This window comes from Ursus arctos, unplaced genomic scaffold (genome assembly GCF_023065955.2).
Source record: "Ursus arctos isolate Adak ecotype North America unplaced genomic scaffold, UrsArc2.0 scaffold_17, whole genome shotgun sequence".
NCBI classification, from domain to species: domain Eukaryota; kingdom Metazoa; phylum Chordata; class Mammalia; order Carnivora; family Ursidae; genus Ursus; species Ursus arctos.
Genome location: NW_026622841.1, coordinates 26,011,653 through 26,025,132, shown reverse-complemented (window position 1 = coordinate 26,025,132; position 13,480 = coordinate 26,011,653). Strand labels below are relative to the sequence as shown.

The 13,480-nt window shown below is 35.6% G+C and overlaps 1 protein-coding gene across 10 annotated transcripts in view; it reads right to left on the bottom strand.

Moving 5' to 3' along the window:
• Positions 1–13,480, bottom strand: part of PIAS2 (protein inhibitor of activated STAT 2) — an 88,715-nt gene that overhangs the window by 60,042 nt on the left and 15,193 nt on the right. For all 10 annotated transcript variants that reach the window (XM_026496254.4, XM_057313110.1, XM_026496253.4 and 7 more), the window contains one exon: positions 1,230–1,704. In XM_026496254.4, coding sequence (XP_026352039.1) covers positions 1,230–1,704 — 475 coding nt within the window. The remainder of the gene's footprint in view (positions 1–1,229; positions 1,705–13,480) is intronic.

Here is a 13,480-nt window from a genome sequence, read left to right as displayed (position 1 = left end):
AAGCGTAAAAGAAAGGCAACTGGGTAATAAACATTTAAAAATGTTTGCTCCAGTTATTAATTTTAAAAATAAAAAAATCTAAACAAGATACAAGTTTTCACCTGTCAAAATCACCAGGATTTGTTTTTAATAACACCTAATAAAGGCAGGAAGAAAGGCAATGAAAGACATTCTCTCACTTTGTTTGTGTAATGTAAAGTGGTACAGCTCTTCTGGAAACTAATTTAGTAATGTTATCAAGAGTCTAAAATTAAAATATTCTTACTCCTTGATGTAATAATTCTACTCACAGAACTTTGTACAAATAATAAAACGTGAACACAATCCTTACTTCATAATGAATGTAATGAAGGGATAAAATGCATTACTCTACCTGCCTGGCTAAGTACTGCTAAATAAAAACATTTAAAGCGAGGAGAAAGGGGCTGGGAAAAGCAGGACCACCACCATGGCCTGCCATCAATCAGGCCATACTGACACCATTAACCAGTCCTACCCCTCAAAATTTCCTTCTGCCTCAACCAAGATATACGGCAGCATAATCCTCTACAAAAGGAAAAAGACACATTGATCTATTTAAGAGAGTTCTCAAATGACTTGAAATGCAAAGAGTTTTCCCAGGATGAGGAAAAAAAAATCTCCCAAATTAACTATGAAATGCCATTTCCTAAACAATTTATTTCATCAAAAAATCCAAATACCTCTGTAAATAATTTCATTAGGCAATAAGAAATCATACCATTATAGCAAAGAAGCCAACAAGTAGTAAGAATTTGTTAAAGTCCCATGTATCAACTTTTAGTAACGATAAAATGTATTAAACTTTCTGGGGAGTTGATGGATATTAAAAAAGCTAAACACACGTGTCAAACTCCGTGTGCCAAATTAAGTATAAAAGGTTTATTTCTTAGGAGAGCAGTTTTAACACTATGTTAAACAGAAACTAAATCTCTGTAAAAATACCAAAACAGAAATCAGACAGCAAGCAGTATTTGTACCTGTTCCTACACACACAGAATTTGAGTTCTAAGCCACAAAAATGCTGGTATGATGAATCAGCAGTTCTGTACTAGATTTCAGTCATGGGTGCCAATATTTTTTATCTGGCATTTATTTGGCATTAATGTCTCAATTTTATAGTATTAACAGCAAAGCATTAATCACTAGTTGAAGGCCTCTTGCTTTAGTTATTCTCTCGTCTGGAAGGAACTAACTTCTCTAACACTTACCTAAACTCGTGGGCTTGATGAGAACATCAAGGACATCATAAAACGGCAAGTTTTTTAACTGCACATCAGGATGGACAGGAGGAATTGGGGGAGATGGCTGCTGCATCTCAAACGTGGGCTTAGTATCCTGAAGCAGCACAGAACCAACAGGAGAGGACGGTGAGTGCGGTGTAACTGAGGTGGAAGGCAGCGCGTGGATTCCAGCCACGGCCAAGTCAGGCTCTACAGGTGATGAGCTACCATCCAAATTGAAAACTGAAGATTTGATTGTGGATAAATCAGAAAGTCCTTCAAGAGTCCGTGGGTATCGACGTCTGTACAATTCTCGGATTTTAATCTGAACCGCAGGGCTGCAGCCGCTCTTCAATAAATGCAACGCCCTCATCAGGAGGTCATGCTTGCGTCCACTTTTATTCCGTCCAGCAAAGCCTAGTAACACTTGTAGTTCAGAAACCCTAAAGCTAGAAACCATATTCTAAAAGGAAAGGAAAAAAAAAAAAAGGCACATAAGCCAAGAGTCACCCAGCATATAAAAATCCCATCTAAAATATACTGTAAAATCCGATTTCACCAGCATTTTATCACCTGATATACGCTAGTACCCAGCACTTTCACATACCACTTAGAATTGATCCTGTTTATAGAGCCACTGCCCGCCCAAGTTACAGTCAAGTTATGGTATTAATTACAGTTTGCTGTATTCTTAATTTTGATACTCTACGGTCTATCATTTATCTGCTGATGCTCAAGTATAAACCGTATTTGCTTTAGGACTATGAAATTTACAACCAATGAAAATTTCCTTTTCAAAATTAAGCCCCATCAACACACAATGTAATGTTTGTTACAGTACCGTCATAAATTAACCAAACAAAAAATTAGATTTTTGCAAAATTATATGCATAACTTCCAATGCTAAACAGTAAATCTACAAAATCAAGACAAAATAGTGATCCAAAAACCCAATGAAGTTTTCACCCCAACTCAAATTATTAAGGAACAGACAACATAAGAAAATAAGTTATTTTTAAATAGTAAAGCTAAAAGCTACATACATCTTATTTAGCATACTTCTAAAACAAGTGAAATCCCCAGCTGATGAGAAAATGCCCTTTGAAGAGCAAGAAAAGGATTGGTTGTAAATCTTAAAGGGCAAGATTCTTTCCGTGCCACCTTACTGACTTATTCTTGACAAGGTATATGCAGTTCTTGCTTCACATTTCACCATCTATTTATTCAACAAAATCTAGCAAATACTTTTAACTACTTGCTGCCTCTTAAGTCCACCTACTTGGTGATTTTCAGAACTTGGGAGGTTAAATCACACGAGTCAGATTTACTTGTACTGCATCTAGTCAGAAAGAAGAATAAGACCTGGAACTGACCCTAAGGAAGCTTTGCCCACCGCTCGTCTTCAGTGCTACACACCCCAGAGCTACCTGGGATTCCTTCCCAACCAGGTAGGTCTGCAGGGGCAACACCTACAGCTGGCACTGATTCACAGAAATCCTCTGTTCTGCACTTTTCAGTCTCATTGATAGCCCAGAAGCAATGGTTTAAACTCTAATTGGCTTTTAAATAGTAGTCAGGAATAATACTTGCTAGTTTTCTAAAAAGCGAACAAATTTAAATATATCAAAGTAATCTGGATGTACAGCTGTATCATAATTCTCATATACTGTGTTTCTCTATTTCATATTATAGAAGTCAGAGACCATTAAGTTGTAATCCTAGCAACCATTTTTTATACTAAACTAGCACTGTCCAACAGAAAAGGGAACCACATATTTAATTCTAAATTTTCTAGAAGCTACATTAAAATAAGTTAAAATTTTAATATGCTTTATTTAATCCAATATATCAAAAGTATTATTTCAACATGTAATCAATTTTTGTGATTAAAAATAATCCATCTTTTCTGGGGTGCCTGCATGGCTCAGTCAGTTAAGCGTCTGACTCTTGGGTTTCAGCTCAGGTCGTGATTTTAAGGGCTGTGGGATCAAGCTCCATGTTGGGCTCCTCATTCAGTGAGGAGTCTACTTGAGATTCTCTCTCTCTCTCTCTCTCTCTTTCCCTCTTCCTCTGCCACTCCCCCCACATGCATGCACACTTGCTCTTTCTCTAAAATAAATAAATCATTTTTAAAAATCCAGTGTTTTAAAAGTGTCAATGAGACATTTTTTAATACCAAATCTTCAATATCCAGTGTATTTTACACTTGGAGCCTAACCAACCATATTTCAAGTGCTTCAAGAGCCTCATGTGGCCAGCAGCTACCACACTGGACAGTGCAGCTCTACATCACACTCTGATAGCAACATCCAGCACAACGCATGGTCATTACACTTCAACTCGCTCATTTCCTCCATGTGTTAAAATGAAGATTTTATCTATCTTACCCAGTGCTATGGACAACAAGGATGAAAGACAAGAAAATTCTTGGCCTATGTCCAGTTACAGTTTACTCAAGGTTTCATGTATAAAAAGGACTATGACAGCTTTCTCAAGAGTCTTGCCAAGCAAGAACACAATGCATCTTTCCCAAAGTCCCCAATCGCAAAACTTCAATTAAGTTGGCTTATACTACAGTAGCGTAAGCAACATTAAATCATGAGAACACTAACAAAGGTAGTCATACAGATACAATACATCCGGGATATTTTCTAAAGAAATCTAACTCAGAATTCATTACTTTGCTTCCCTCCTTCTACTTATTTTCACATTATTCTTTGTTTTAAGGAGACTTGTTTTACAGAAATGACAAAAAAGAACACAAAGTCACCCTAAGCTTGGCTCTCAAAATGGAATTTCTGGGAGGTCTCATATCACTTATTTCCAGTGATTTGCCAATGCACTGGCTCTATCAGCTATTGTAAATATACAAACAAAAAGGAAGAAAGAGGTAACAGCTCACAACATGAATGCGGAATCAGGACACTCTGAAGCAAAAAGAAATCCCCCAGTTTGGGGAAGGGTAAAGAAAAGGACAGCAGACAAGGATGGTCTCTGTTATTGCAAAATGCTGCGAAGATGAAGTATCACTGAGAAAGGGCAGCTGTGAGCCCACGATGCCCCGTGGAAAACTTCACAACAGCAATCACCAGTCACGTGTAGGTCAAGTCCTGGCATCCAGACTCAGGATACTGAAAGTCACTTCATCCCTCAGGTCATCCTATTTGTATTCAAAAACACATAATAACAAAATTCTCCTCTATTTAGCATTCACTATTAAGATACTCTCTTCTCGAGGGAGCTTACTAAGTCAAATTCTAGGACTATGTTTTTCTTGGCAAACCTTGCTGGATCCCACTTCCTTTTAAAACGCAAACAGAGGCAGCACCTTAACTCAGTCTAAACCAAATTTCAGCTGTCACCAGGTAAGGTGAGCCTGCTATGAACACTACTAAAAAGGGATTTCAGCTACTGTTCTCCACCAACCTCCAGTGTCTGTATCTTTAATATAATTTTTAGTATAATTATTTCTAAGTGGACTTTATCCAGTCCATCCTGCTGCCTTCCAAAGTCTGCCTTCTAATACTTCAGTGACAACTGCTATATGCTCTACATAAAAGAATTTCTCAATAAATGCCTGCTAACTGATTTTAAGGAAATTCTATGAGCCAGAGAGAAATACATTGGCAGGACTGATTTTTAAAAAGATATATAAACAATCTGGATTTCTAAACAAAAGATAATATAAATTAAGACTAGGACTTTAGGGTGCCTGGGTGGCTCAGTCGGTTTAAGCATCTGCCTTCGGCTCAGGTCATGATCCCAGGGTCCTGGGATCAAGTTCCGCATCGGGCTCCCTGCTCAGCAAGGAGTCTGCTTCTCCCTCTGCCCCTCCCCCTGCTAGCGTTCGCATGTGTGGGTTCTCATTCTCTCAAAAATAAAACATTAAAAAAAAACATTAAAAAAAAAAAGACGAGGACTTTAAATCAACCTTGTTTCTTTACCAAATTTAAGTAACAATATTATTTAAAATATTAAAGCTGGGTCATCATATAATTGGAACATCACATATAGGAGTAAAGGCAAGCTGAAAGTGCTACATTTAGAAAACCTCATTAAGGAAGTAAATATGATAGTTACCTGCAATAACCAATGAGGAAAAAGATTTCCCCAAGACTGCTCTTCAACTCTTAAATATGAGGTGGAAATTGCACAAGCAGTCTGGAATCTGGGGAAGTTCTAATAGGTTGGAAGCTGTGGTAAAGATCAACACAAACTTTGTAGACAGATACTCCATCAGCTAGGATGTATAATATGAGGTAGGGAAAGGAACTGCTGAGGGAAATCGATAGATCACATTATTAACACTGCCTATCCCAACTACAATATTAAAACAATTTACATCTTCATTTATAAGTAGTAATGGATAAAGAAAAGCCACCAAATATATAATCAATACATCAAAGGACTGACCAACCCATAAGAGAAACTATGTGACAAATTAGAAAGATACTCCAATTCCTAACTACTGCCCATTTAAGAGGTCACAGGAGGCCTCAGTTCCTAGCACTGTATTCCTGTGAGTTCACATTTTCCCTATAATTAAATCCCTTTTACGTGAGAGACCATATGTGGATCTCTTCCTTACAACACATTGATTAAATTAACTCTCAGGCTGAAGAAATCAAAATTGAAAAATCGACTATGAGAAACAATAAAGAGAATACTACTTTTCAAAATCTATAAATAAAGCCAAAGCTAGGGAAAACACCTCCCTAAATGCTTCTATTATTACACAATACAAAATTTACAATTTAGTTCAAAAAGCAAAAAAGTAACAAACACAACCCCTCAAAAAGAGTAAAGAATTAAAAGATAAAAAACAAACAAACCATGAATTAGAAAGCGAAACACAGAAAAGTATGTAACATCAGGTCCAAAAAAGGGAAAGAAAAGTTTTGAGAATGAGAAAAAGAACATTAAAGACCACAAACACTAGGCAAATCTCTTTAAACAAAGAGAACAACACATGCAACTATATTCTAACTTAAAGTTATTTCCTAGAAAAACATAAATTACTCAACCTGATCAAGAAGATATATATTATCTCTACCCACTCCACTTCCAAAAACATCTACCCAAACAGCTTAATGAATAAATTCTACTAAGCCTTCAAGGAAAAGATGGAATTGTTTCTTAAACTGTTCAAAACAATAAAAGTCAGGAAGTTAAATACATGTTAGGAGACAAACATGAAAAAATCAAACACAAAATTTTTAAAATATGCATATTACTGTTTTCCAAACTTCAGCAGGAAAGTCAGACTCATTCAACCAAAATTTTAAGTAAAAGCCTGATGAAACTGGGGGCCTAGTATGCTACCTATTCTTATTCCTTCTCATTTCCCAGTATGGACCACAGAAGTCTTTTTGTAATTCATCAATGTTTCCTGTGAGAATAGACACAAAAGCCCTCAATGTACCCGAACATAGTTTAATATGAAAATTAAAATGGCTTAACATAAACCTTGTCCAATACTTAGTTAAGATGATTTCTATGCTTATAGTTGCATACTGAAATACTTACAGATAAAATTATACAATATGTGGGATTTCCTTTAAAATCATTTGGTAAAGACTCCAAACAGTCAAAGCAATCCTGAGAAAGTATAACAAAGCTGGAGGCACTAGACTCCTGTTTTCAAACCATATTACAAAGCCACAGTAATCAAAGAAGTAAGATATTGGCATAAAAAAGTATATACATCAACAGGAGGATCAGAGAACCCAGAAATAAACCCAACCATAAATGGTCAATTAATTCATAACAAAGGAGCCAAGACTATACAATGGAAAGAGAATGGTCTCTTCAAAAAACGATGCTGGGAAAATTGGACAGCCACATGCTAAAATGAAACTGGACAGTTATCTTACACTTTACACAAAAATTAACTCAAAATGGATGAAAGACTTGAACGTAAGAACTGAAACCATAAAACTCCTAGAAGAAAACATGGCTGGTAAGCTCCTTGACATAGGCCTTGGCAATGTTATTTTGAATCTGATACCACAAGCAAAAGTAACAAGAAAAATACCAAGTGGGACTGCATCAAACCAAAAAGCTTCCACAAAACAAAGGAAACCATCAACGAAACGAAAAGGCCAAGTGTGCAATGGAAGAAAATATCTGCAAATCATGTATCTAGATAAAGGGATAATATCCAAACTATTTTAAGAACTCATAAAAATCAATAGCAAAAAAAAAAAAGAGTCCAGTTAAAAATCGGGTAGAATTTGCAATGACGCAGATGGTTCTAGATCCAGAGTATTCTGCTAAGTGAAATAAGTCAGTCAGAGAAAGACAAATACCATGATTTCCCTCATATGTGGAATTTAAGACACAAAACAAAACGAGCAAAGGGGGGAAAAAGAGAGAGACAAACCAAGAAAGATTCTTAACTATAGAGAACAAACTGATAGTTACCAAAAGGGAGGTGGGTGGAGGGATGAGTTAAAAAGGTGACAGATTAACAAGTATACTTGTGATGAGCACAGGTGTTGTATGGAAGAGTTAAATCGCTACACTGTACACCTGAAACTAATATTACGCTGTATGTTAACTAACTGGAATTTAAATAAAAACTTCAAAAAATTGGGCAGAAAGTTTGAATAGACACTTTTCAAATAAAGACATAAGTGGCCAACAGAGACATGAAACGATGCTCAATATAACTAATCATCAGGTAAATGCAAATCAAAACCACACTGAGATATCACCTCACACCCGTTAGAGTGGCCACTCTCAAAGACAACAAATGTTGGTGAGGATGGAGAAAAGAGGGAAAACTGTTGTGCGCTGTTGGTGGTAGAGTAAATGGGTTTAGCCACGATGGAAAACAGTATGGAGGTTCCTCAAAAAATTAAAAATAGAACTACTAAAGAATCCACCAATTCTACTTGTGGGTATTCACCTGAAGAAAACGAAAACACTAAAAGGAAATGATATATGCACCCCTTCCAAGTTCACTGTATCATTATTCAAATACAATAGCCAAAACACAGGAACAACATAAGTGTCCATAAATGGAAAAACGAATAAAGAATTCACACACACCTCACAGCTTTATATACATAGCAGCTTCTACAGACATACACAATGGAATATTACTCAACCATATAAAAGAATAAAATCTTGCCATTTATGACAACATGGATGGACCCTGAGAGCATTATGCTAAGAGAAATAATTCAGACAGAAATACCATAGGATCTCACTTATATGTGGAATCTAAAAACAAAACGAAAACAAGAACACCAAGCTCATAGATATAGAGAACAGACTGGTGATTCCAGTGGGGGGATGTGTGTGGGGGGGAAATGGGTGAAGGGGATCAAAAGGTACAAACTTTCAGTTATAAAATAAATATGTTATGGGGATGTAATTCAGCATGATGAGTATAGTTAATAACAGCATATTGTGGGGCACCTGGGTGGCTCAGTCAGTTAAGCGTCCAACTCTTGATTTCAGTTCAGATCTTGATCTCAGGGTCATGAGTTCAAGGCCCGATTAGGCTCCATGCCCAATTAAAAAAAAATAGCATACTGTATATTTCAAAGTTGCTAAGAGAGATCTTAAAAGTTCTCATCACAAGATAAATATTTTTGGTAACTGTAAAGTGATGAATATCTACTAGATTTATTGTGGTAATCGTTTTGCAATGCATACAAATATTGTACAGCTGAAACTAATAAAATGTTATACATCAATAATACCTCAATTGAGAAAATAATAAAAATACTACCTGAAACTTGAAAAAAATCATTGGGGGGAATGAGTGGAGACACAAAAAAAAGATAAGAGTTGATCACTGCTGAAGCTAGGTACAGGGTACAAGGGGAATTCTCTACCTTTGTAAGAATGTTTCCACATAAAAAGTTTGCTTAAATGGGGGAAGCTAGTTGTGGGTTATATAGCAACTCTCTATACTATCTCCCCAACTTTTCCATAAATCTAAAACTATTGCAGATTTAATCAGGCAAAATTTGTTTGAGGCAGGGAAAAACAGTTTATGATCTAAATACCATTTCCCACAAAAGGAACCCAGGCTCCTTGAGGAAATAGCTAATTGCAAGTCTGGGGTAGAAAATGCACAAGATGAGCCTAGGACATTTCATCATACCAGAAAACAAAGAAGTTACCAAAGACTACTGGAATCTTGTCAGAAGGACACAGAAAACAATCCAGTAGCTCGAGGCAAGATAACCCAACCATCAAAGAGAACAATAACTACATTAATTCAACCACATCAAATATATTAAAAGTCATTTGTTCACAGTAACAATACTTAAAAAAACCTCACCGATCTCTGTTATAGGACGCTGAGAAACCAACTCATTATTCTGAAAATTGTTAAAGTAAGGAAAGCAATACAAAAAGATCTATTGGCTCAAAAAAAGCCTTATATTAGATTAATCTGCATAAATGCCAAAAGGGCATTTGAAGAAGTCCTATCCGTTACTGATAAAACCTCTCAATAAACAGGAACAGAATGAAATTCTGTTAACATGAGAAAGGGTAGCTATCAGAAATCAAGAATAAATATCATTCTTAAAGATGAAACCCTAGAAATAAAGACCAATAAAAGATGTTTTCTCATTCAAAATTATTCTAAAGTGTCCAGACAGTACAGATTTTAAAAGAAGCAATATTTATAATTTACAAATGACAGAACTTTCTACACTGAAACTGTTTAAAAATCCACTGAAAAAGAAGACCTAATAATAAGTTAAGAAAATTCACTGAGTTATCTATACATCGAACAGATTTTCAAGCTACTGATCAGGAAAAACAATATTAAAAAAAATGAGTCTAATAACAAAATCTTAAAATGCAAAGGCATAAATTTTAAAATTTTGCAATAGCTACATAAAAACAAGACGTAAAAGAACTCTTGAATAAATTAAGAAACTATCATGTTACTAGACAAAAACAGTAAATACTGAAAAGATGTCAATGCCCCTCAACTGTATAAATATAATAAATTCCAATGAATGACTGAGTTGAAGAGCTTGACAGATTAAAATTTATCATAAAAATAAAATATATAGGGGCGCCTGGGTAGCGCAGTCGTTAAGTGTCTGCCTTCGGCTCAGGGCGTGATCCCGGAGTTCTGGGATCGAGTCCCACATCGGGCTCCTCCGCTGGGAGCCTGCTTCTTCCTCTCCCACTCCTCTGCTGTGTTCCCTCTCTTGCTGGCTGTCTCTCTGTCACATAAATAAATAAAATTTTTTTAAAAAATAAAAATAAAAATAAATAAAATATATAATATGGCAGGTGGTGATGAATACAAAGGACAAAAATAATGGGAGAAAAGGAAACAGGGAATGAAGAGATAAAGGATTTGCAATTTTCAAGAGAGAAGGTTTCCCTCAGAAGGTAAATGAATAAGTAACTGAAGGATTAAGAAGACACCTAAAGAATATCTGAGGAAAAGCATTCCAAGACCTTGGATGCAGCAGGTGCAAAAGCCGTGAGTAAGAAAGCACGTCTAACACAGGGAAGGGAGAGTAAAAAGCCCATCAATGCTGAACCAGAGGAATCTAGAGGAATCTAACATAGCAGAATGATGACCAAAGAAAATGACAAGCCCTGGAGAGGAAACTGATTAGCTTAAACAAATATTTATTGTAAAAAATTATATTATCAGATTTGCAAGGCTAAGAAATAACAGAACAAAACTACGGAACAATGGCATGCATCTAAGTTGGCAGAGTGGGGAGCAGTTTAAAGCATTCTGTAAGAAAGGAAAAGATAGTTTTAGATTTATGTGTATTAAAATTTCAAAAAAAAATTCAAGAAAACTCCAAGAGTATGTGAGTAAACAAAACAAATGTAATTTCACACAAGTAAATGGCAGAAAACATAAGAAAGAGGGCAAGAAAAAATAATTAGCCCAAAAGGTGGCAAGAAAACAGATGGGGAGACAAAGCACAGAAAAAGCAGGATAGCACAAAATGAAGGAGTAAGGATAAATGCAAATATACCAAAAACCCAACAAATAAAAATGAAATAAACTTGCCAGTTCAAACAGCAAGATTAGCGAATATCACCACAGAAACCACAGACATCATAAAAATACAGGAATACTAAGAACAACTCTATACACACGAATTTGGGAATTTATATGAAAAGGACCAATTCCTTGGAAAATATAAATTATGAAACTCACCCAATATGAAATAGATCATTTGAATACCCCTTCAACTACTCAGGAAATCTAATTCATAATTTTAAAACTCCCCAAAATAGGGGCACCTGGGTGGCTCAGTTAAGCAACTCTTAATTCTGGCTCAGGTCATGATCTCAGGGTTATGAGATTGAGCCCCACACGAGGCTCCACATTCAGCACGGAGTCTGCTTGAGATCTCTGTCCCTCCCCCTGCTACTCACGCAAATAAATAAATAAATAAAATCTTCAAAAATATTTAATTAAAAAATAAAACTCCCGGGGCGCCTGGGTGGCGCAGTGGTTAAGCGTCTGCCTTCGGCTCAGGGCGTGATCCCGGCGTTCTGGGATCGAGCCCCACATCAGGCTCCTCCGCTATGAGCCTGCTTCTTCCTCTCCCACTCCCCCTGCTTTTGTGTTCCCTCTCTCGCTGGCTGTCTCTCTCTCTGTCAAATAAATAAATAAAATCTTTAAAAAAAAATAAAAATAAAAATAAAAAAAAATAAAACTCCCCAAAAGTAAATGATCAGGCCTAAGTGGTTTTACTGGAGAATTCTACCCAAAATTTAAAGAATTAACACCAATCTGTTCAAATTTCTTCCAGAAAACAGAAAATGAGAGAATACTTCCAAATTCATTTTATAAAGCTAACATTACCCTGATGGCAAAACTAAACAAAAACAGTATGAAAAATAAGACTACAAACCATCACAAATATTAATGCTAAAATACTAAACAAAATGTTAGCACACAGAACTTAGTAATATATAAAAAGAATTATATACCATGACTGTGTGAGGTTTATTCCAGGACTAGAAGGCTGGTTCAATGTTTGAAATCAATGTAGTATACCCCCCTTTTTTTGGTAGTATACCCTTATTAATAGCTAAAAACAGAAAACCACATGATTGTAACAGTCAATGCAGAAAAAGCATTTGACAAATTCAACACCCACTCGTGATAAAAATTCTCAGAACAGGAACAGGGAACTTCCTCAACTTGACAGAAATCACCCACTGAAAAATCTATAGCTAACATTACACTTAATGGTAAAAGACTGAATGCATCACCCTAAGACTGGGAACAAGACAAGAATGTCAATTCTCACCCTATTAATCAGAATAGTGCTGTAAGTGCTGGATAAGGGAAAAGATAAGAAAAGGAAATAAAAGGCATACAGGTTGGAAAGAAAAAAAATTTTTTTAAACTGCCTGTATTTGCAGATCCCAAAGAATCTATAAAACAACTCTTACAACCAATAGCTGAGTTCAGCAAGGTTGCAGGAGACACAGCAATACACAAATACCAATCACATCCCTATATACTAACAAAGAACATACGGAAACAAGTTAAAAACACAATACTATTTATAATCATTCCAAAAAAATGAAAATACACATTTAAAAATATAACAAAATATATACAGGACTTGTATACTGAAAACTATAAAATGCTAATAAAAGAAGTCTAAGAAAATTTAAATGAACGGATTGGATCCTCCAATGGCTTTTAAGACTCAATAAAGAAACTACATCAATTTTCCCTAAACTGACACAGATCTATTAATACAATTTCAACCCAAATCCCACCAAGACTTTTTTATATTTAAGATTATTCTAAAATTTATATGGAAAGGCAAAGGAACTAGAAGAGCATTAGAACAATTTGAAAAAAATAGAAATCAGTCTATTCCATTTCACAACTTAGCTCTGTAATCAAGACTGTGTGGTATGTGGTATTAGCAAAGGTAACACAAAGGTCTATGGAACAGAACAGAGAATCTAGAAACAGACCTACACAATATGCCCAAATAGTTTTTGACAAAGGTGCAAAAGTAACTCAATGGAGGAAAGACTGCCTTTCAACAAAAGGTGCTGAAGCAAAGTGTACATCCAACTACGTCTTACATTTTATACAAAAATTAACTCCAAATGGATCATGGACTTGAACGTTAGAATAAAACTACAAAACTTTTAGGAAAAAGCACAGAAGAAAATCTTCAGGAACTAGGGCTAGGCAAAGAGTTCTTAGACTTGACATTCAAAGCAAAATCTACAAAAGAAAAAAATAAACA